At 37.5% G+C, this 22,980-nt stretch overlaps 1 protein-coding gene across 1 annotated transcript; it reads left to right on the top strand.

Moving 5' to 3' along the window:
- Window positions 1-2,240: 2,240 nt before the first annotated feature.
- Window positions 2,241-18,020, top strand: cbln4 (cerebellin 4 precursor). The gene is made up of 3 exons (XM_046868860.1): window positions 2,241-2,919; window positions 11,558-11,674; window positions 13,649-18,020. The coding sequence occupies exons 1-3, from the start codon at window positions 2,650-2,652 to the stop codon at window positions 13,844-13,846; spliced, it is 585 nt and encodes a 194-aa protein (XP_046724816.1). The 5' UTR covers window positions 2,241-2,649; the 3' UTR covers window positions 13,847-18,020.
- Window positions 18,021-22,980: the final 4,960 nt, after the last annotated feature.

Genomic DNA, 22,980 nt, shown 5'->3' with positions numbered 1-22,980 from the left:
TCCTAACCAGGGCTGAAGTGTTCTGGTGCCAGGAAAGATCTGCAGAGATGTGGACTCCAGGAACTTAAAGTTAAAGACCTGCTCTACTTCTGTTTCCTGTGATGTACACAGGGGAGTGTCTCCTTGCTGTTAGATTTCCAGAAGTCCACAATGAGCTCTTTAGTCTTCATGACATTGAGGGTGAGGTTATTGGTGGCATACCATGCTGCCAGGCATGATACAGTACATGAGGTTACAGTGGAGGGTAGTGTAATTAATATAAATTGTTAGCTACAGTGGCTTGGTTTTGCATTCAAATGTCCATGTTCATGGTTGAGGTTATTAGCTGTTCACTGATAGACATTTGAATGCCTGGCAGCATGGTGTGCCACCAACAACCTCACTCTCAATGCCATGAAGACTAAAGAGCTCATTGTGGACTTCTGGAAATCTAACAGCAATGAGACATGCCCCTGTCTACATTACAGGAAACTGAAGTAGAGCAGGTCTTTACCTTTAGGTTCCTGGAGTCCACATCTCTGCAGCTCTTTCCTGGCACCAGAACAGGGGCAAGAAAAAAAACTTGAGATGGTACGACAAAGAAACCTTGAAAGGAACCAGAGTCAAAAAGGAACCCATCCTCATCTGGTTCCTTTTGGGGGTTTCTTTGTCGTACCATCTCAAGTTTTTTTTTCTTGCCCCTGTTGCCTCTGTGTCTCTCATTAGGGATAAAAGTATATGGACTAATCAATGATGAAAAGTTTTGTAATTTTCTATTAAATTCAGTAAAGCTTTGGGATAATGTCCATTGTAATAAGACATCTAATAAAACACCATCAATGAAACTTTAACCTTGGTGTTCAGGTAAAAAATAATGGGAAAGGTAGATTTCTGTATGCATGATCATCTAAATACAAGCTGAACAACACTCAAATAAATGAGAACCCTGCTGCTCCCCGGTGCGTTGTAGGAGCAGCAGACTGCTCAAATGCCACACACACATCTATAGTCACGTACAGTGCTTATATAGGAAAGAGGAAGAATAGGCATACATTTCATTACAAAATGCATAGCAGAAAGATACACCCTGTGATGAAAAGAACTTGACGTGACTCGATAATAGAATTTCAAAGATGTGCTGCAGCTCATCCACAAGCCTTGGGTTGAAATTTACTGGGTTCTGATAAATCTTCAGGATTCAAAAAATCGAAATGATTATATCACAGTATGTGAATACCCTCAAAAGAAAAGAAGAAATTAAATTGCATATTGGAGTAGAATGAGCAGTACCTTCAAGTGTGCAAGCTTTATATCTGTGGTTGTAGAACCTTGAGGATGTAATGCACCTTTACAATTCATTTAAGGTTCACAGCCTTTAAGGACCACTTTTGTAGCTTTTAAAACAAATTTACCTGTAGAGAGAAATCGAGAAATCCATTCGCCTTGACTTGAATAATTCAAGATCACCAACACATCAGGCAATACATGGGCATGGGGATGGGTTCAAATGTTGGAGAGATCTGATGATGGTAGAGGCTTTCTTTACTAGAAACGTAATTATATTTTCTCATGATTTGACTGGACACTTGGATGTGTATGGAGAGAATGTGTGTGTGTGTGTGTGTGTGTGTGTGTGTGTGTGTGTGTGTGTGTGTGTGTGTGTGTTTTACTCTAGACCACCAGTCCTGTATCTGCTGAGATTTCCCATAATTCACATAGCTCATGAGAACTAAGGTGTTTCTGTGGGAATCCTGTGACCCAAAAGTCCATAACGCATGTGAGGGGGAGGAATTGGTGTTGGTATCTCTCTCTCTCTCTCTCTCTCTCTCACACACACACACACACACACACACACACACACACACACCTTCCACACTTTAATGTCCCAAAATCTCTCTCTCTCTCTCTCTCTCTCTCTCTCTCTCTCTCTCTCTCTCTCTTTCACACACACACACACACACACACACACACACACACACCTTCCACACTTTAATGTCCCAAAATCTCTCTCTCTCTCTCTCTCTCTCTCTCTCACACACACACACACACACACACACACACACACACACACACACTTTAATGTCCCAAAATCTCTCTCTCTCTCTCTCTCACACACACACACACACACACACACACACACACACACTTTCTCCACACTTTAATGCCCCAAAATATTGCGCTCTCTCTCTCTCTCTCTCTCTCTCTCTCTCTCTCTCTCTCACGTAGCAGGGCTTACAACCGGGAGAACAAGCTCGCGCGCTAGTGATGACACTCAGCTCCAGTGCTGAGGCGCGCGCGTGCCTCTCTGCTGCACCAGATTCCTCCTCGTGCAGTTTTAAACATCACTTTCCAAAAAAGCCACAGCATTATAGGAAATATTGTTTTTCTTTTCTTACAAAATAAGAAATGAAAAGTAAAATAAATAAATGAATGAATATATTTTAAAAAATGACTCCAGAATCAACACGCAGCGTTTAAAGGAATCCGACGGATTTTTGTTGTTTTTGTAAAGCGCGCGCGGGAGGTGGAAAAGAAGAGAAGAGCAAAGAAAAGAAAAAAAAACAACAAACAAAAAAAGAAAGAAAGAAAAGCAAAAGGGACGAGCGGAACATTCCTTTGGAAGTTGGTGATAAGGGGATATTTGTAAAAAAATATTTTTTTTTGCGCACGATGCCGCGTTATTTGGCGGCTGTGTGGTTCGGTGTGCTCGCGCTGGTCGCGCTCACGGCGGCGCAGAACGACACGGAGCCCATAGTGCTGGAGGGGAAATGTCTGGTGGTGTGCGACTCGAACCCGGCCACGGACGCCAAAGGCTCTTCGTCTCCGCTCGGCATCTCAGTGCGCGCGGCCAACTCTAAGGTTGCGTTCTCAGCTGTGAGGAGCAACAACCACGAGCCGTCCGAGATGAGCAACAAAACACGGATCATCTACTTCGACCAAGTAATGGACGCTCATTTCTTGTTAGAAAAGTTAGCCGGAAGCAGAGTTTCATTAATGGATATGTGCTTGAAAAACGGATTGCAATCAATGCCATGTATTATATATATATATATATATATATATATATATATATATATATATATATATATATATATATACCATGCATGCATGCACACACACACACACACACACACACACACACATTCATGCAAGAAATTCTAAATTCTGAATTTAATGTATATATGTATTGGTTGCAATCTGTTTTGCAAGCACATATGCATATGTATGTACGTAGAGTATGTATGGAGAGAGAGAGAAACAGAGAGAGAGAGAGAGAGAGGGATGTAAAGGAAAACTATTTCTACCAAACCAATAATTCTCAAAATAAATATACTCTTCCTTCTTCCACCAAGAGCACACCTTTTCTACATTTAGTAAGCTATACATCTTACAATTAGGCCGTAAGGACCACTGGTTCAAATACATTTGCACTAAAGGTGTACTACTTGCACTTTCCTATGTATAAGATGCACATTAAAGGTACCAAACGCATTCAATATACCCTGAAAGACACCAATTTGGTTGGCATATTGTCCTACTGGGAGTCTGTATATTCTAGCATATCAATGAAAAAGAAACCAACAACTTAAAGAACAGAAATAAAACACATGCATTGTGGTATATTATAAAAAAAAGGTCTAATATATTAAGACAGTCAATGATTTCAGCAAATAATATTTAGTAATAAAGTTGTATAATGACACACTGACACTGCTTTTATATATATGTGTGAGATTATTTATAATGACTTATTCAACCACTATGGTATAACATTTATTATATATACGATTTTCCTATTTAGTTTCTGTAAAAATATCCTATGTACATTAAGCACTGTGGAGGTCAAGAGTTGAAGTGTATTGGACGGTGCATGGTGTGTACAGGTGCGCATAGAAAATGCAAATGTAATTGTTCAAGTCAGATTCAAGGCCTCTCGTGTAGTTCTTCAACCCGTTACCATTGCGTTTCTACCCTCCTGAATAGAGATTAGAGAAGACCACACGGGCATCATGAAGTGCAGAAAACAAAAGCACACACTCAACGCACAGTATTGCCCACTGTGCTGCATGCAGTCGGTAGCCCTCCATAAATCATTACTGTGCACCCCTACCTGTCTTTCCTCGCTGTAAACCTGCAGCAAATGCAATTCATAACCCTAATCTTTAATTCTTAAGCCATACATCACGCTGCATCTTGCATGCATTTATTCAACAGTTATGGATCACTGATAAAGCTTTTTCGGATGGTTACACAATATACTATTAGAACCTCTTCCAATACTAAGCAATACAAGGCTGTGAGATGCAAATGAACCCTCCAACCGATCTCTATTTTTTTTTTGTGTGTGTGTGCTCCAAATGAGTGTTTTCTGTGGGTGTTTTTTTTGATGATTCATGGCTTTCACATGGTCCAGTAGGCATAAATGATTTGAATGAAAATGATGCAATTTGTAACCATGTCAACAGACGTTTTGTGTAAGTACCTTGTTAATATATTGCAGGCTCTATTGTAATTGGAGCATGTAAGCTCAGTATAGTTTCTTTTCATTAGTATCGTTCAGCCTTGTATTGTGCCGCTTTTATCACTTTTAAAACATCCCGTGTTGCCTTAACTAATTTCTCATTTAGTTGTCAGTCACACACACACACACACACACACACACACACACACAAAGGCCAGGTCAAGTGCATTCATTTGAGCTCAGTCTTGGCGTTCGGATTGACTGGACAATAGACACTGAAATTAGTTATAAATAGGTTTGCGTAGATCGTTATTCAAGGACTGCACAAGCACGTACAGTAGCAACTACAATTTTTGTATACCAGCATGTCTATTATTACTAAACATTCGTGTCCCTTTAAACAAGTCATGGTTTAAGATTCGGCCCCGGAGTTAATAAAGTCTTAATTGGGCATCCAAGCAGATGGACTACAGCAAACAGTATATTAACTTTTAACAAAGCAGTGTGCTACCTTGCACCACACACTGTTTCCTTTCAACCCTCTCTTCTGCTCTTTCTTATCGCTGCTCCTTTTTCCTGCAACGACAGTGCTAATAACTGGGCATATTGATGCAGGGCACAAAATAAAACTCGGCTGCTTTTTTTTTCTGCTGAGATGTGCTGTGTATATGCTGCCCTTGAGGACCTATTATTCCTTACTCATTACTTTGGCTGCAGGGGCAGGAGGAGGGGGAAAGTGATAAAAGGAGGTAGTCTGACCAGCTGCCCCCCACCCCTGTTTTGTGCAAAACCTCAATGCACACAAATCACAAACCAACCAACTAACCAACCATGCATTCTGTCTAACCCATTGGATTGAGGCCTCACGGGGCCTTTATGTAACTCTCTGGCGGCGGAGCAAGCCGCGCTGGCCCGCTGCGTATTGTGTGAGAGCTGTGCGGATGCTAGCCACGCTCCCAACGGGATGGATGCTGGTGCCGATGGTGCTTAATCTTCTCAACACTCATTGGAACGAGCTGCCTGGGTTTGGAAGGGACTATTGGATGCCCATTTATGAGCTATCTGGAGCTTCTAGATATGTTTATGGCAGGTGATTGTGTCTTATCTGTCCCAGACGGTTATAGCAGAAGAGAGCCAGGTGGATATTGGGTCAGACCTTTGTTTAAAAAAAAGAAAACAGAAAATATGTAGGGATGTACTGCGATTCTGGTGTATTATACATGTTTTCTCTTTTGTATATTATTGCAGGAATTCCTAGTGCCAGAAGTTTTGCATAAACACTGTGCAGGCACTTTTGATATTTCAGAGTTGCCAGCAAAGGCAAATGCAAAACAAAAAAACAATTGTTACATACAAAAGGATACAAAAGTATAATTATTGTGCAAATTAATATATTGGTGAAATCTTAAATCTGACTGGAATATCACATATTTTAAATGTCAAAATAATTCACATGGTTTTAATTTTTACAACTAAAAATAGACACACATAAAACACTGTATAGTTTATCACAGATATGACACAAATATATATGAATCAAAAAGAATACATCTTTTGCTTAATACCCTCTATTTGACATTCTTTTAGCTAGCAGTCTAAGCAGTCCAACAGTGGCACAAAAAGCCCAGTGAGCTGAAGCCCCAAAGTCTGTAAGACAATATAGTCAGAAGACACATCCAGATATCACAATACCTCCCTATATTGCTCATACACCAATATCCCAAGACCACAAGGAGCTTAAAGAGGAAGGAAATATGATATATCCAATGCAAAGTTCAAATCGGAAAATATTTTTTAATACCTTCGCCTCATGTAACAATGAAAAAAAGAACTACCGTATTTTCCGGACTATAAGCCGCTACTTTTTTCCCACGCTTTGAACCCCACGGCTTAAACAACGAAGCGGCTAATATATGAATTTTTCCTGGGTTTTTTTGGTTTCACAAGCTTCAAGCCAAAAAACTGAGCCCCATAACATTAGACCAATGAAATTGCCGAACTGGTTCAGGTGAACCAATGAAACTCTTTATATTAAATCAGATGCGCTCCCACTGAATCGGGCTGCACCACATCATAAATATGGATGAGGTTCCTCTGACGTTTGACCTGCCGCTCACTCGGACTGTCTACAGGAAATGCAAATCATTCGTCACACTGAAAACAACCGGGCATGAAAACACACTTCACCTGTGTTCTGAGCTGCACTGCATCAGGAGAAAAGCTTCACCGATGGTGATTTTTAAACGCACGACGATGCCAAAAGATAAACTAGAGAGAAATAGTTGTGAAAGGAAGGAGGAAGACAGTGAACTATGACCTTCTTGGTATGCGACTGTTTAGATACAAGCCGTGTAACAGACACTGTCTTTCATTAAAGCCTGTGTAAAGTTTATTAGTTTCAATGTAGACACCTGCGGCTTATAGACAGGTGCGGCGTATTTATGTTCAAAATAAAAATCTTTGTCAAATTCAGTGGGTGCGGCTTATATTTGGGTGCGCTTAATAGTCCGGAAATTACGGTAATTTGCGTTACACTTTTCAATTAGGTATGTTTGCAGATTCCTTTATGCAAATTTCTTACAAATAAAACAAAATCCAACTCGAGCATCAAGTTTTTAAAGAAGCAGAAGACAATACAAGGAAGAACACACAAGGCCTGCTTTACTAGGATCCCACAGTAACTGGTTTTTGCCTTTGGAATGGGATACATGGTGATTTACAAAATGTATCGTATTCATTTCACCATGTGGAAACCAGAGGAGAAAACAATATGTACGTAAATGAGGTTTTTGCTTGTATTGTTTGTTCCTGACAGCTGCACACAGTCCTGGAAGAGTAAAAACGAAAACCTGTCACCTGAGCATAACTGCGCATCAGTTAACGGCAGTGAGACGTGTTAAAGTGTATGAAAACAAAATGAAACTGTTCACGATATGTGTTGTCGATTTTGTGATAAATAGTAGAATTAGTGCAAATTAACAAAGTGCAGTTAAATACATAAATTAAGCTGTTAAACAAATAATAACTGTAAAGAATATATATGTTTACAGTATATGCATTTATGTATATATGAAAATTTCAAATTATATGTGGTCGAAACATTTAATTTCATACCTGGGAATTCAGTGGTGTCCTGCCTGAATCAGTCCATTTCTTAATACCATGATGATGCACTGAATCCAACAAATTCATTGCAGCCACAGCTGCACCACCCACATTCATCACTTCTAGTGTACGAATCGATATTAACTCCATAAAATAACCTTGGGCTTTCCATGCATTTCTGTGAATTTTTTTTCATGCATTATTGAAAGTTTGGGGTTTTTCTGCAAACTCTACAGGAAAGAACACAGCGTTTAAATGGTTAATGAAAAAGCTTAACATCTGGTTTCATTTGTTTTGGCCAACATTTTCTCACGATGTCCAGCTTTTCTGTTCTTCGTCTTGTAAATGTCCTTGTAAGTATATCTGCGAACAAAACAATTTCTTCACCTCTGTCAGCCATTGAAGAATGTAAAAACAATGATTAAATCCACATTAATATATTTGAACTTGTGCAGATTGCTACAGATGCAGGTTGTGAGCTCTGACTAGTGCACTCTTTGATCATTCATTCGAATGATGTGAAATTGCAGATGTGATATGATTCCTTCTAGAGGACCTCGAAGTAATGAAGTCATAATCTAATTAGTTAAGGCAACAACATGGAATTTATGCTGAAAGAGCCTGCAGGTGCTGCCTGTGAAGAGCTTATGGCAGACAGATACATTTAGCCCCGGCAACATGTGATGTGAGGGCTGAAATTTGATTGGATAGAAACTATATCCTAAAATTGCACTCGGATGCACTGCTACTAGAAGCGGCACAGGCGAGAAAAAAACTATGAAATTAAGAGATTCGACTACTGGGAATAATTTAATACATATTCAAGGACAAAAGTATATTAAAATACATGTCAGTGATTCTGATAGATTTTAGACCCTGATGGCCCACCACTGATATATCTATATATAGTACAGTTATAATTATATAGCAGTAATTAATATTAATTTATTTTAAGAAATATCTAGTTTTTTCGGATATCACAGCATATTCCTAATCAACACTTTTATTAAAACATGGTGGATGACAATTCTGTCTTTAACTGGTGTAAATGGGCTTTGACAAATTGTATACCTTCCTTTCAGTTCTATTTTTTTCTCACGTAATCTCCATTCTGCAACGCTATGAGGCTTGAATAAATCGAATTGCAGGTGAAAATCAATCTATTTCTGCAAACACCCTTGTGTTTTTCACTTTTAGATATAAATGTCCCAAATTCATATTTCTCAAGTGGACGTTGCTAATTTGAAAGACACAAACCTCTGTACGCCCTGTCTGTTAATCAGTTTACAGATTTCTTTTTTGCAGGTCTAATCAAATGTGCATGTTTTTTCCACACCCGAATTAAAAGTTTAAGGTTTGAATGTCTGATTAATTAGTGGTCATTAGTCTGTGTTGGGGGACTGCAGGAGAATGTTTTTCAGAACTGTTTGATAATTGCACATTTTGAAGAATCTGCACAAAAGAACACAAGTAAGGCATAATTAACTGTAGACAGAGGATGGGATTGCAGACATGACATTTCTAATAGCTTCCATTGTATGAAATTAGACAGATTGATTGTTGCTTATTATAAATCTTAGTATGAATTTTGGATGAGATCAGGATGTGGATACAGTGAGTAGCCAGTTAGTAGTAGAGTAGTAGTTACTGCTATCATGGGGTCTGAAGTTCTGAGAAAACAAATGAAAATGCTTCTCTTTTGCAAGAATTCAATAATTTTTTTTCTCCTTCTTCTTCTTGCTAGGGGTTAAGGTTAGGGGTCATCGCAGCCGATCATCCGTCTCCATACCACTCTGTCCTCTACATCTGCCTCTTTCAAATTAATCACCTGCACCTTTTCCCTCACATCAATAAACCTCCACCTTGGCCTTCTTCTATTCCTCCTATTTGGTGCCTCCATTCTGAACATTCTTCTACCGATATATCCCATGACCAAACCCTAATCTTGTCTCCAAAATCTAATAAACTGATTTCTAATTCTGACCATCCTCGTCAGTCCAATAACGATCACTGCATCTTCAACTCTGCCACCCTGCAGCTCCGCCTCCTGTCTTTTTGTCAATGACACTGTCTCTAAACCATACAACATAGCAGGTCTCGCCACTATCTTAGAAACATTCCTTTTTACTTTTGCAGATACCCTTCTATCGCAAATCACTCCTTCCACTCTTCTCCACCTGCTCTACCCTGCCTGCACTCTTTCCTTCACTTCCCTAACAAGCATCCACAAATGTAATATTAAGTGCTTATTTATAAATTATATTATGAGCAATAACTTAATTAAAAAGTAATATATAATAGAATATTTACATGAATACAATTTTTTCCCCTTCTGTTTGGTATGTCTCCCATTTGTCGTAATGACATTCAAGCTGGCATGCATTACACATATTTGTGTAAAATCTAATGATTCCTGTTAGTTCAAAACCATAGGAATGCTTGTTTTTTTGTTTGTTTTGTTTTATACTTTTTTAGTGGACAGGTAAAATTTTCAAGAAAATGTAATCTTTTGTGCAAAGGACTTACAAATGTCACAAATTTGGTAACATTTAAAAAAAGGAATTTTATATTTTCCATTAAAAGATCAGTTGTATCTGAAAAAGAAAGAAAGAACTAAATAAATACATACAATGTACAACAGAATTTCAATGGGGTCTCAGACTGTTGGACCCCACTGAATCTGGAGTGTACCTTTTTTGACCTGCATGAATTACCCTGGGTATGGATTTTTACAAGATGCTGGATATGTATTTTATTGAAAACCACAGGATTTCCCTGTGTCTTGCTCTGAACCACCATTTTCCACCTCTGACCAAATATTCTTGTAAAGTATTCAACTCTAAAAGCTTTGCAGGCCATTGTGGTTGTAAAACCCCTGAATGAAATGGTCTTTGAACCAGTTAGTTATAACACATGCCTTGTCCCATGGTGGATTGTTAGTCTGAACGTTTCAATCTGATTGAGTGAAAAAAAAAATACACTGAGCACAAATATTCAGATGTAATGTGCTATTTAAATATTCATATCAGGTGTCCTTATGTGGACTAGAAAAACATTTAAATGCAATCACAATGCCACTACTGGCAACGACTTCTAACACCAAACAGGAAGGATAGATTTTGATTGGAATGTAGTTAGAATGTTCCCTCAGGCCAACTCCCCACATTTCACTATTCTAGTTTTGATGCTTTTGTGCACTTCAGACATTCTTTTGCTTTTTTGTGTCATGGTAGACCGTTTGAGACGGATGCAAAAAAATTGATTGTTCGCAGACTAGAGAACAGGTTTCCATGCTAATGATGACCTTGGGTGTGAGGATTTTTCTGTTTACAGCTCTTCTTCTTTGATTTAAAGGTTATTTACTTGCAAAATGTGTACTTCCTTTGAAACAGTCATCTGGAAATTAGGATTATGGGTAAATTAAGATTAAATGTTGGAATCTATAAACCTAGAACTGTTTGGATCTGCTCAGGTTAACCATTCTAACAATTCATTTTTGCTAGATATGAACAATTTGAACAATTGATGCTAGATAACAGGTTTTATCCCCATTCAGTGCAGCCTTTCACCTTATGAGACTATAAAATTCATGAAAAATTAATATGTAAAGAATTTGCCAACTAAGTGTTTAGGGATGCAGTGTCATTTGCATCCTGCAGTTGGAAACCGATTTTGCTTTGTGGTTTGAATTCATAATTAAAACGGCATTATTCCAAAAATAAAAGAGCATATCCTGGGTATTGGTTTGCGTCCAGTAACAGAGCATGACAGCTAAGAGGAAATCCTGCTGTTTACAAATTCATATTTTAATCAAGATATTTATTACCATCTCATGCTAAAGTTTTCAGGGTTTTCAACTGGAAAGAGAATTAAATAGAAAATACTTGAATTATACAGTATGGCCAAGATATTTCTTCAAACATTTCAGTTTTCTTTATTGTATTTTTGTTTTGACTTAATTTCATGCTTTGATGCCTCTAAAATATATATATTTTTTTCTCCATCCTACAGGTTCTTGTCAACATAGGAAACTATTTCACATTGGACTCTGTATTTCTGTCACCTCGCAAAGGCATCTACAGTTTCAACTTTCATGTTATTAAAGTATACCAGAGCCAGACCATACAGGTGAGAAAGAATATGAACAATGCACTGTGGTAGGGCTTGCAATATATAATGATATAATTATCATCCTATATACATATGGTATATATGTCTTGTACAAGCAAAATATTTTAACTTTCGAAAATTTGCCAAAAGAGCATTTTTTTATACCCAATAAAAAGAGGAATAGTTCGCTCCGGCATTTAAATTTTCAATATTTACAGCTACTTACTAGAAGCCCCACCCCTACCTTCATGGCATGTGCTCTCATTTTCTGACCGAGTATATGGAGAATGTTAATCAATGTGACAGAAGAATTTATCCAAGTATGTTTGACTGAGCATATATTCTTCAAGCAAACATTCTTGGAGGTGGTGTTTGGTTCCAGCTAATCTAAAAAGTCAATCATGTGGATGTTAGAATAGCAGTCTGAAAGGATTGCCTCAAAATGAGATCTTACAATGCAAAATAGTCATATTAGCAAGTAAATACACATTATATAGACAAAAGTACAGGGATTTTTCCAGTCATATGTGGATTTTCCCTCAAACAAAATGTTGTAAGATGTCTTTGGATATGGTGGAAGTAAATCTGTTTGAACATGACGATCCCCCTGTGAACTCCATGAAGATATACACCCATCAGTTATAACATTATGACCTCCTGGCTAATATTGTGTTAGTTCCCCTTTTGATGCCGAAACAGTCCTGACCCCTCGAGCATTAACAGCATTAACTTCTTCAGCAAGTTGAGCTACAGGAGCTCTTCTGTTGGATCGGACCACAAAGTCCAGCCTTTGCTCCCCTCGTGCCTGTACCCTGTCACCGGTTTACCACTCTTCCTTCCATGAAACACTTTTGATAGCTACTGACCACTGCAGACCGAGAAACACCCCACAAGAGCAGCAGTTTTGGAGATGCTCGGACCCAGTCGTCTAGCCGTCACAATTTGGCTTTCGTCAAACTCCATCAAATCCTTCTGCTTGCCCATTTTTCCTGCTTCCAAAACATTAGCTTTGAGGACAAACTGTTCACTTGCTGCCTAATATATCCCACACACGAACAGGTGCCATGATGAAGAGTTAATCAATGTTATTTACTTCACCAGTCAGTGGTCATAAAGTAATGCTTGATTAGTGTAGTTTACACAAGTTCGAGTGGAAGCTCTTGAGTGGCCTGCAATAGACTTCTGACCGCAAACCTATTATACACCTTTGGGATGAACTGGAACTCTCACCTAACATCCCTGTGGCTGAATGAGCACAGATTTCCACAAGCACACTACAAAATCTAGTAGACCTTCCCAGAAGAGTGAAGTTTATTATAGCAGCAAATGAGGACTAAACATTGATTGGGATGTTCAAAAAGCACATATGACACACACCTATTGTCCATTTAGTGTATTTTGAATATATAATCGATATATAGAGTCGCAATAAACAAAATATACAATCGTTATCACTCAAAGTTCGTGGTGTTCTTATTCTATTGGCAGATCATTTTGCTTCTTTAGAGAAATAAAAGATTTCAATGAGCAGAATGTTTCCACTTGCTAAGATTACATTATTCTGCAGTATATGTATACAGTAACTGTTTGATTGGAGAATCACATTAAAGTTCAGCTTCTCACTGGGTTTTCGTAATTGCCGCAGTTCCTGACTGAACAGCTGGTAACATTGCACCTCCAGTAAACCTAAAACTTTTTTTTTTTTGGATTAAGTATCGTTAAAATTGTTTATTGTGACATTGTCTAATGTAAAATTGATCATTATTACACAATTCATATTCCAAGAACTTAATCAAAAATATAAGATTACCATTTAAATCATGCTTTGCAGTTGATCTTTTTGAGAAATGGGATTTTGCTGTAAGACATCTCTTGTAAAGCAAGTGCAGTACTAATGAAGTTGATATCTTGTAAAGTCCAACTGCACTTTGTTTGACTCCTTGTTGTTGTTTTGTGAGTTTCTTCTCAGACTTCTCATCTGCTGTCTTTTAGGTGAACCTGATGTTAAACGGAAAGCCAGTCATCTCTGCTTTTGCAGGCGACAAAGACGTGACACGAGAGGCTGCTACCAATGGTGTTCTCCTCTACCTGGACAAGGAGGACAAGGTTTACTTAAAACTAGAAAAGGGAAATCTTGTGGGTGGGTGGCAGTATTCCACCTTTTCTGGATTCCTCGTATTTCCTCTGTGAAATTCTGCTGCCAGCTTCTCCATATGCCAACAACATCTCGCCATTGTTTAACCCGATCTGTCCATATTAACAGGAAGGGGCCTGGACTGGAGGAATTCCTCCAAACAATCATCCATTTACCGTTTGCCCAAATGTAAAAAGGACATTTGGAGAAATATCGTTGTGGCATGTGTGTTCCTGTTTTCACAATGCAAAGACACATCTAGGGACCTGCTGCGAGTCTTTGTTGCCTTCATAAATTTAAGAAATCCCGCCCAAAATATTTAGTGTCTTTCAAAAGCTGTGGATTTTTCTTACCATGCGTCCAATATAAGTCACTTTTCTGATGTCTGTAGGGTCTGTCGATGTCATTCGTAATCCGATCATGCATTTGCAACTGTTTGATATGATAAAGCACTTATTTCTTTGGAGAATTCAGGGGGCACAGCATTTTCTTTGCACATCATGAGGAACTCCAGACCAAATCCAAAAAATATTAATAATATAATAATAACTAAATAAATATTGGGCCATTAAAGCTGATTTAAAGATTCGGGAGTGTTAGTCCTGATCTTATACACTTTATTCAGGATCAAAGAATTATATATCATTACAAACATTTTTGTTTAATTGGGGTAATGTTTAATTAATAATAATAATAATAATAATAATTAATAGTAATAATAACAATAATAATAATATAATACACTAATTATACTAAAAATTGCTATTTGTTTACGCATGTGTTTATTTATTTATTTATTTATTTATTTATTTATTTATTTATTTATTTATTCATTCATTTAGTTATTTAGTTATTTACAATTTGTTGAAACACATTTATTTTCATTTGCCAAACCAAAAAAAACAAAAAACGAAGAAGAAGAAACAGAAAACGCCAACTTTTTGTGTGCTTGGGTCAATTCCTCTAATGAAAATACCCACATGCCTAAAGCAAATAAAAGTTTATATTAGCCTCCAGAACCTACTTTTAGTTCATTTAAAATCATTAGTAAGGAAGAGAAATAAAATATCTTTGTAACTATGACGCAAAAAGTTTACTTCTATATTATATTTACATTTGTGTCCTTTAACTAGCCAGTGGGATCTCCAAGGATGTAAACCTTTTGTATATCTACTACCATAAATATTATTTATATGGCTAATGAATTGTAATAAATATAAGATGTATTGGGTATTTAAAATGTTTTATTTTACAGTTGTCTTGCTATAAAATCAGAAAGCTGGATTTCTCATTCAAATTCAGCAATTATCTTATTAAAAGCAAATAATCCTAACTAAAACAAATTCATTTCTCCAAACATAAGGAACAGTGGTTAAGTGTAAATTCAGCCAGTGTATCAATGATGTACGTTACTAGATATCAAAGATTAAAAATGCATTATGGAGTGGATAACATCTCTAAGGTGATGAAAAGGTGTAATTCATGTGCACCATAGTGAATTTTTTCCCTCACAAAGACTAAAAGAAAGATGTCTTTCTCTTTTCGTCTGTACTGAGCTGTAGTTGGGTGTTGCTCAACTGTTCGTTCTGGATAAAATCTCACTGCCAGAATTCCGTGTATTTGCAGTGTTCATGCTGTATTTTAGAAATTGATTGGGTTTTCTTTTGTTCGCACATTGTATTTCGTGTTTGCCCGTTTTGCATTGTAAAAAAAGATCTTGTGGTTTTTGTCTATAAAAAGGCGCTGAACTGTTTATCGAACATTGATCACAAACCATGACGATATATAACGACACTTTTGGAACAACAAAACATTTGAACTTGAAATATCTATAATTCATACCTGGCCTGTTTTAATTTGTACGCATCAAAGATGTTATTATTGTAGGATTATATTATTATAATAATATAATAAACAAGTTCACGCTGTGAACTTCATATGGATTGAAATCAGTGTTGCCAGTTTTGGTGCAATGGAAGGATTTTTTATTCTGCTAGCGGGGACACATTTTCCTGTTTGGACACTCAAGTAACACTTTGCTGTCAAACGAATGTAAATTGCAGTAAGCATTGCTCGAACCCAGACACCACACAAATGTGCCTGTCGACTTCAGCTAGGCTGTACTGTCTCCTGATTTTGAGTAAATTCTAGTAAACTTTTTCTCTTCAGTGGTACAATTATTAGTAACGTACTCATTCAAGTGAGTTTATTAAATTGTAAATGTACTGTTTTAGGGTTTGGACTGAAGATGAAACAAACCCTGCAACTTGTCTGTATCGAATGAAAGGCAAAACTTATGCAATGTGCATTGTTTTTAGTTCCACTATAATCATATAGTGCAATACAATTTGGCAAAGCTTACTAGACTTTAGAAGTGTACAAATCACAAAGTGTATTATTTGTGTAAAGGCAACAATTAACGCCAATGCGTAGACATTTAATCATTAAAGCAAAATGCATCCACTTTGCTATTCCAAAGGCAAATCTCAAAAATCCAATTAAATCCAATAAATCCATTTGAAGAGTAGAGGCAATGATAGGGACAATAGGTTATTTAAAAAAAAACAATCACAATCACACCATAATGGAGTTCAGAGCTCACGCTTACATTGCTTCATTAGTTAAAGAAAGCAAATCATGCTTATGCAATCGTTGCCTGAATTGTAATATGTGAATGTTTCTCTCTTGTGGCTTCATGTGCTACTGGCCTTTGCAATATTTCAATTCCACCCCTAAAGTTTCTTAGTTTTGTATCCATGTGATTATATAAATGCATAATTTTTTTTTTTGTCCCCCTTGGTTTAGAAATGAACCTCAAAACTTAAATAAAACAATTCCGAGTCAGCAACTGCATGCCATTTAAAGAAACTCCTGGACTAGCGTGAACTTGCACAGCTGTTTAAATAAAAACTCTATAGATGACACTGCAAATTGTCCCCCACCACCCCCTACACCCCAGAATGCTTTCTCAACTTCTTTTGTCCTATTTTCATTGTGCAATCCTACATATTGGATAGTGATGAATATTTTGTTCTTTTTGTTTTGTTATTTATATCAAATAAGGACATTCTTTGCGCTTTTTGTTTTGCGAATACTCTTTAATTAAATGGCACTATTTAGTTGCAATGTAGTCAAAGTTTATAGCTAGGTTATATTGTTAATAATAAACCACTCTTTTGAAATTAAGCAATGGTAAGTTTAATGTCTGCATCAGGAACGGCTGTTCATTTTGGTTTGATGGCCCATGCTGAAGCAAGCACTTGACTCAATATTGATTTGTGGTCGGACAAATGGGTCGTTTAAAGGAACGATGTCGCAGTGTTTGATGAACTGACAAGTGAGAGGATTGTTAGAGATGGGTTTTTAATTCAATCTGACATCATAATGGGATTATGGCTGAAATCTGATTGTTCTATCTAGGGATGCATCGATACTGATACTGGTCTCAAGTGTACAAAGATCCAAAACCAAAACCCGATACCACATCGTAGAATCTGACGTGCATTTTGGTGTGCCGGTAAAGAGCTGACATGAAATAACTATGATCTGGATGTATTTTATACTTAACGATGGCAGTTAAAGCAAAACAGACTGAGCTCTCTGCTCTGAATATATCCAGAGGCGATCCTGCAGCATCTTATCTATAATACAGGGAAGCTGTTAAACATAAAATTCAACATAAAGGGTTTTAATTGCAAGCAGCACAAAACAGCAACCAACTGCTATTATGACTGACTATCAACTGTTATAGGTCACTTAGGGATTCGTACACTATGGAGGGAAGAGAAGCTGCATTAAAGCGCTTTTTTAATGTAAAACAAAATGCGCTTTTGTCTAATGGAGGTAACTAATACACTCCAGTTGAAACGCACTTACAAATGTTATAAATGCATTTCATGTTAAACAGAAATGGAGCTAAATAAAATGTTCCAAGACAACCCTGGCCTGATTGATTAAAACTACAAAGGTTAACCAAATCAGTACTGACAAGTACAAACCTTATATAGAACTTTGTAGGCTGAATAAACTGGAATTGATGCATCCTTAATTGAAGCAATTGTATAATACAATATTACTGGTAGTCCCCGAGTTATGATTTTACGATCTTATGTTAAGACAAAATTGTAAAAATATTTGACATGGCAAGAAAATGCAGCAGTGATGCCTTACTCTTGCCAGCGGTTGACAGAGTTCAACAAGGCATGCTGATTAGTCTCATCATCTACAAGCACTTCCACATACATACAGTGAGGAAAATAAGTATTTGAACACCCTGCTATTTTGCAAGTTCTCCCACTTAGAAATCATGGAGGGGTCTAAATTGTCATCGTGCATGTCCACTGTGAGAGACATAATCTGAAAAAAATCCAGAAATCACAATATATGATTTTTAAACTATTTATTTGTATGATACAGCTGCAAATACGTATTTCAACACCTGTCTATCAGCTATTCTGGCGTGGCCTAGCCAGTCTCCAGACCTAAACCCAATAGAGAATCTTTGGAGGGAGCTCAAACTCCATGTTTCTCAGCGAAAGGCCAGAAACCTGACTGATCTAGAGAAGATCTGTGTGGAGGAGTGGGCCAAAATCCCTCCTGCAGTGTGTGCAAACCTGGTGAAAAACTACAGGAAACGTTTGACCTCTGTAATTGCAAACAAAGGCTACTGTACCAAATATTAACATTGACTTTCTTAGGTGTTTAAATACTTATTTGCAGCTGTATCATACAAATAAATAGTTAAAAAAATCATACATTGTGATTTCTGGATTTTTCTTTTTTAGATTATGTCTCTCACAGTGGACATGCACCTACGATGACAATTTCAGACCCCTCCATCATTTCTAAGTGGGAGAACTTGCAAAATAGCAGGGTGTTCAAATACTTATTTTCCTCACTGTATATACTGTAAAGTTTATACATTATGGTACTGTAAAATGCTCTGTTTAGCCAAATTATGTTAAATTTGATAAATATAGTACATACTGATCAGCAGCCTTTAAGACTCCAAGGTAGGCTAGGCCATGTCTCGACTTTTTGAGTTACAATGAGGTCATCAGAAAGCATCATCATCATAAATCTGGGATTACCTTTATATTATATAGCCTAATGCTATATTTGCATTTGACTTCAAAACAAGAAAGGAGATCAGTATTATTATTAAACTTGAAGCACCTTTTTTTTTTTTTTAACAGATAAGTATTTTGCAGTATTTGACAGATTATCCTTGACCTATTGAAACTATTCATCAATTGAGCCAAATGAATTTGATGGACAATTTCAGCAAAGATAACAGCAAATTAGAATGTTTTAAATGAATGATGAACTTTGCTCTCTAAAGCTCCCCTTTTAATGATTGTTTGCTTTGCCATCTCTTATATGTACAGTTAAGACCTGAGGATGACCCAAAAGTCTCTGGTTGTGAGAAATGTGTCAGTAAAAATGTGCTGCAAAAAAATCACATGAACATTAAAGAGGGCAACATCCAATCTGCTAAGTCTATTACACTAATTGGTGAAATGTATCTGGAGTGTTACAGATGTGTTTTTTTGAATGTCTTGAAAGAATCATATGTTTCTGTCCAATTAAATCAATGCTTCTGTGATTCACGGTGACCCGTTATTGACTGACAGCTCGACAAGGCACAAGTTTAAGCCGTGTGCTTTGCATTCTGGAGTTAAGCTGCTTTGACACCATGCAGTGTATGGTAACACTAATTGGGCTGAGACCTGGTGCTCTCAAAGGTAATAGTCTAACAAATCATTTCATTTCATCATGTGAAAAAAAGGTTGATTTTCAGGTAAGTTATTTTTATTACGCGAGTACTTGTGATATCAGTGTACGCATTATCAGTTACATGTTTCCAAGCAGAAAAAAACAACTGAAAGTACGTGTATCAGATAATATGTTTTACATGGACAACAGGACAAGTCGTTTTCACTCAAACTGTGAACCTGGTACCCATACAAGTGGGTGCTTTCGGGATAATTTTTCATATATATGTACAGCATTTGGCAGACTTTCTATCAGATTTTTACAACTGACCAGTTTAGGGTTATTGGCTTTGCTTAAGAGCCCAAAGGGGCAGATTGGCAATTTTGGGATCTGAACTTCCATTTAGAAAGTCAATGTCTTAACCAGCGAGCTACCACTGGCCATTAGTCAGCACATTATTACAGGTCTCATACCAGGTCTGTGTGACCACCTTACATGATCCCAGGAGAATAAAAAAGAAATATATTAAAACCACCAATTCTACACGGATAATAGCAGAACTTGCCTTTTGTATCTCCAAGAGTGGGTGAAAGATCACGGTGCACCATCAGATACAATTATTTCAACAAACTGAAATTGATATAGAATTCTGCAACCAGTTAAAAAAGGTGCAAAAGAGTTACTGTGAAGTCTCATAAAGTGTTTTGGAACAAATTATTTTAAGGGCTTGCACAATAGCACAGTGGTTGCTTTTGGCACCTCACAGCTTCACAGTCCCGGGTTCGATTGTGAGCTTGAGAGAATTTTTACACTCTCTTTGTCTGCAAAGCTTTCCTTCGATTTGCCCAGTTTCCTCCCACCTCCTAAAATGGTGTCTCTTTTAGAATGTATTCATGCCATGCATCCAGTGTTCTTGGGATGGACTTGGCTCCAAATCCATCCTGCAATTACTGATGATGAATGAGTCACAGTTGACCCTGCGATAGTTCATTGCGAGAGTATGACCAGGGAGGTGTGTGCATTTTAATTATAGGGAGAAAATGAAAAAAAAAAAAGCAGAAACTATAATCATGGCGGATCAATCTGACTGCATAGAAAATAATTGTGTTATTGAAATAACTTTAATTACTATTTAATGGATTTTAATATATGATGAGTTTGAGAATGCTAAACTCCTGGGATTCTCACACACATAATATTTGCTTTATAACTTTTACACTAAATGGTGCGAAAAACAGCCTGTGAGTGATAGTTTTGTTCTGAAACTGCCATTGCTTGCTGTTCAGAGAGCTCAGAAGAGAATGGCCCGATTACTTTAAGCTGGCAGGAAGGCTATGTTTAACTTATTAACCCAGTGGCGGGCCATGCATTTGGTACTTAATCCAGCTCTTAATACCACCACTATCACGTCGCAATTATAGAAAGCATCAATACTATACAAAAGAATGCAATATAACAACGCGTGGCATTACAGAGAGAGAGGCGTTTAGCATATGGAGGGTAAATACCATTTTACTAAAGCAAGCTCCAAACCTCTATAATACAACCACAACACTATAATGTGCCACCTAAAACATGAGGAGCAGTTCAGAATCAATTTTTGTCTAATAACTTGACAAAAACATGAAAAATGTACTGTAAATAAAATACAACCTATTTACCAAAAATGCAGACTCATAATTTGCACCGCTCCTCAGAGGCTGTAAGCCAGTGGTACCGCTCGTATTCACTGGTCTGGAAGTGGAGAACAAACCCTTTCCCGGGCTGAGACAAGCTAGCTAGCTTTCGGGTTGCCCGACCTCCTCACGATGTCTAGCTTTTCTTGAAAATGTATTTTTAAGTATGTCCGAGACCACATCAATTTCTCTGTCTCCGTAGGCAAAAAAAACTCTAACTCAGATGTATTAATGTGTGCAGCGCGCTACACACGTGTTTTGCTAGTTAAACTTGGCTGTAACAGTTTCCCTCTGACCAACCAATCAGAGAACGGAAAAACGCTGACTCTATTTTTGGCCAGCTAGCAGGCCCTGTGAGGCGAATTTGAAATCTGATTGGTGAAAGAAACAGACCCGTTGCTAATATTCTCTATGGTCAAAAGGCCAGCAGTACAGACTTTGAAGGCCCTGGGCTGATTAGATTGACATGGCAACACATAGAGGCTGAAATTTGATTGGACAAAAAATCTAACATCCACATCTACGTACTGGAAGCAGTGCAGCCAAGAGAAACACTACGAGAATAAAATGTTGGGAATAAATTAATACAATATCATGGAACAAATATTAGAATTTAGGTTGTAAATGTAGGTCAGTGCCTCTGATAGTGTTTAGGCCAGCAGAGAAGGCTTTGCTGACCCTGACCTCCCGCCACTGTATTATCCACTCTTTACACTCGGGATGAGCAGAAATGCACCAAGAACACATATCTGAAATTATAATGAGCACCCAAACTGACAAGTTGAAGATTAGACCACCAGGTGATGTTTATTTCCCATCTTTACATGTATAAAGCTATAGGGATATCTTAATTCATTACACTGCTGCTTCAATATTTGCTGATTCTATAAATGCACAGGTATACAATTAACTGAAGGGGATGGCATATGTACACTATATGGACAAAAGTATTGGGACACCTGACTTCTCCAGCAATATGTGGTTCTTCTTGAAAAACTCTTACAAAAAAACTGGAGGTTCACGATGGTATAGGCATCTTTAGATGCGGTAACATTAAATTTTCTTCACTTGAACTGGGAGACCCAAACCTGTTCCAGCATAACAATACCCTTGTGCACAGCCAGCACCATGAATATATGGTTTACATGATTTAAGGTGGAAGATCTTGAGTGGATATAGAGCTCTGACCTTAAACCTAGGTGTGAATTGGAATGTGGACTGCCTAATATTGTGTTGGTCCCCCTATAGTCCTGAAGCATCATGCATTAACAGCATTAACTTCTTCAGCAGTTTGAGGTACAGGAGGTCGTCTGTTGGATCGGATGAGCCTTAGCCGCCCATGACCCTGTCATCAGTTTACCACTGTTGCCTTCCTTGGAGAACTTTTGATAGATATTGACCATTGCAGACCGGGAACAGCCCACATGACCTGAAGTTTTGGAGATGCGCTGACCCAGTCGTCTAGCCGTCACAATTTAGCCCTTGTCAAACTCAATCAAATCCTTAAGCTTGCTTATTTCTCCTGCTTCTAACACATCAACTTTAAGAAGAAAATGTTTACTTGCTGCTTCATACATCCCACCCACTAACATGATGAAGAAACAATCAGTGTTATTCACATCACCTGTCATAATGATATAATGTAATAATGTTATGCCTGGTCTGTGTATGTATGCACTGTCTGTGCATATTGCAAGTCCTGTTTAAACATCCTTTTTATTTTTTAGTTTTTTGTTTCATTTGATTTTCAAGAAATGTAATTATTAAATGTTTTTTTTTTTAGAAAATAATCTCCAAAT

This window comes from Silurus meridionalis, chromosome 16 (assembly GCF_014805685.1).
Source record: "Silurus meridionalis isolate SWU-2019-XX chromosome 16, ASM1480568v1, whole genome shotgun sequence".
Classification (NCBI taxonomy): Eukaryota; Metazoa; Chordata; class Actinopteri; order Siluriformes; family Siluridae; genus Silurus; species Silurus meridionalis.
Note: the sequence above shows the minus strand (reverse complement) of the source record. Positions and strands in the feature narration are given on the sequence as shown.

Excerpts from the sequence above, each read along its gene's own strand:
- cbln4 (XM_046868860.1), top strand. The coding sequence starts at position 2,650 with ATGCCGCGTTATTTGGCGGCTGTGTGGTTCGGTGTGCTCGCGCTGGTC. Across the intron at positions 2,920-11,557 it reads GGATCATCTACTTCGACCAA|GTTCTTGTCAACATAGGAAA; the intron begins GTAATGGACGCT and ends TCCATCCTACAG. Across the intron at positions 11,675-13,648 it reads ACCAGAGCCAGACCATACAG|GTGAACCTGATGTTAAACGG; the intron begins GTGAGAAAGAAT and ends GCTGTCTTTTAG.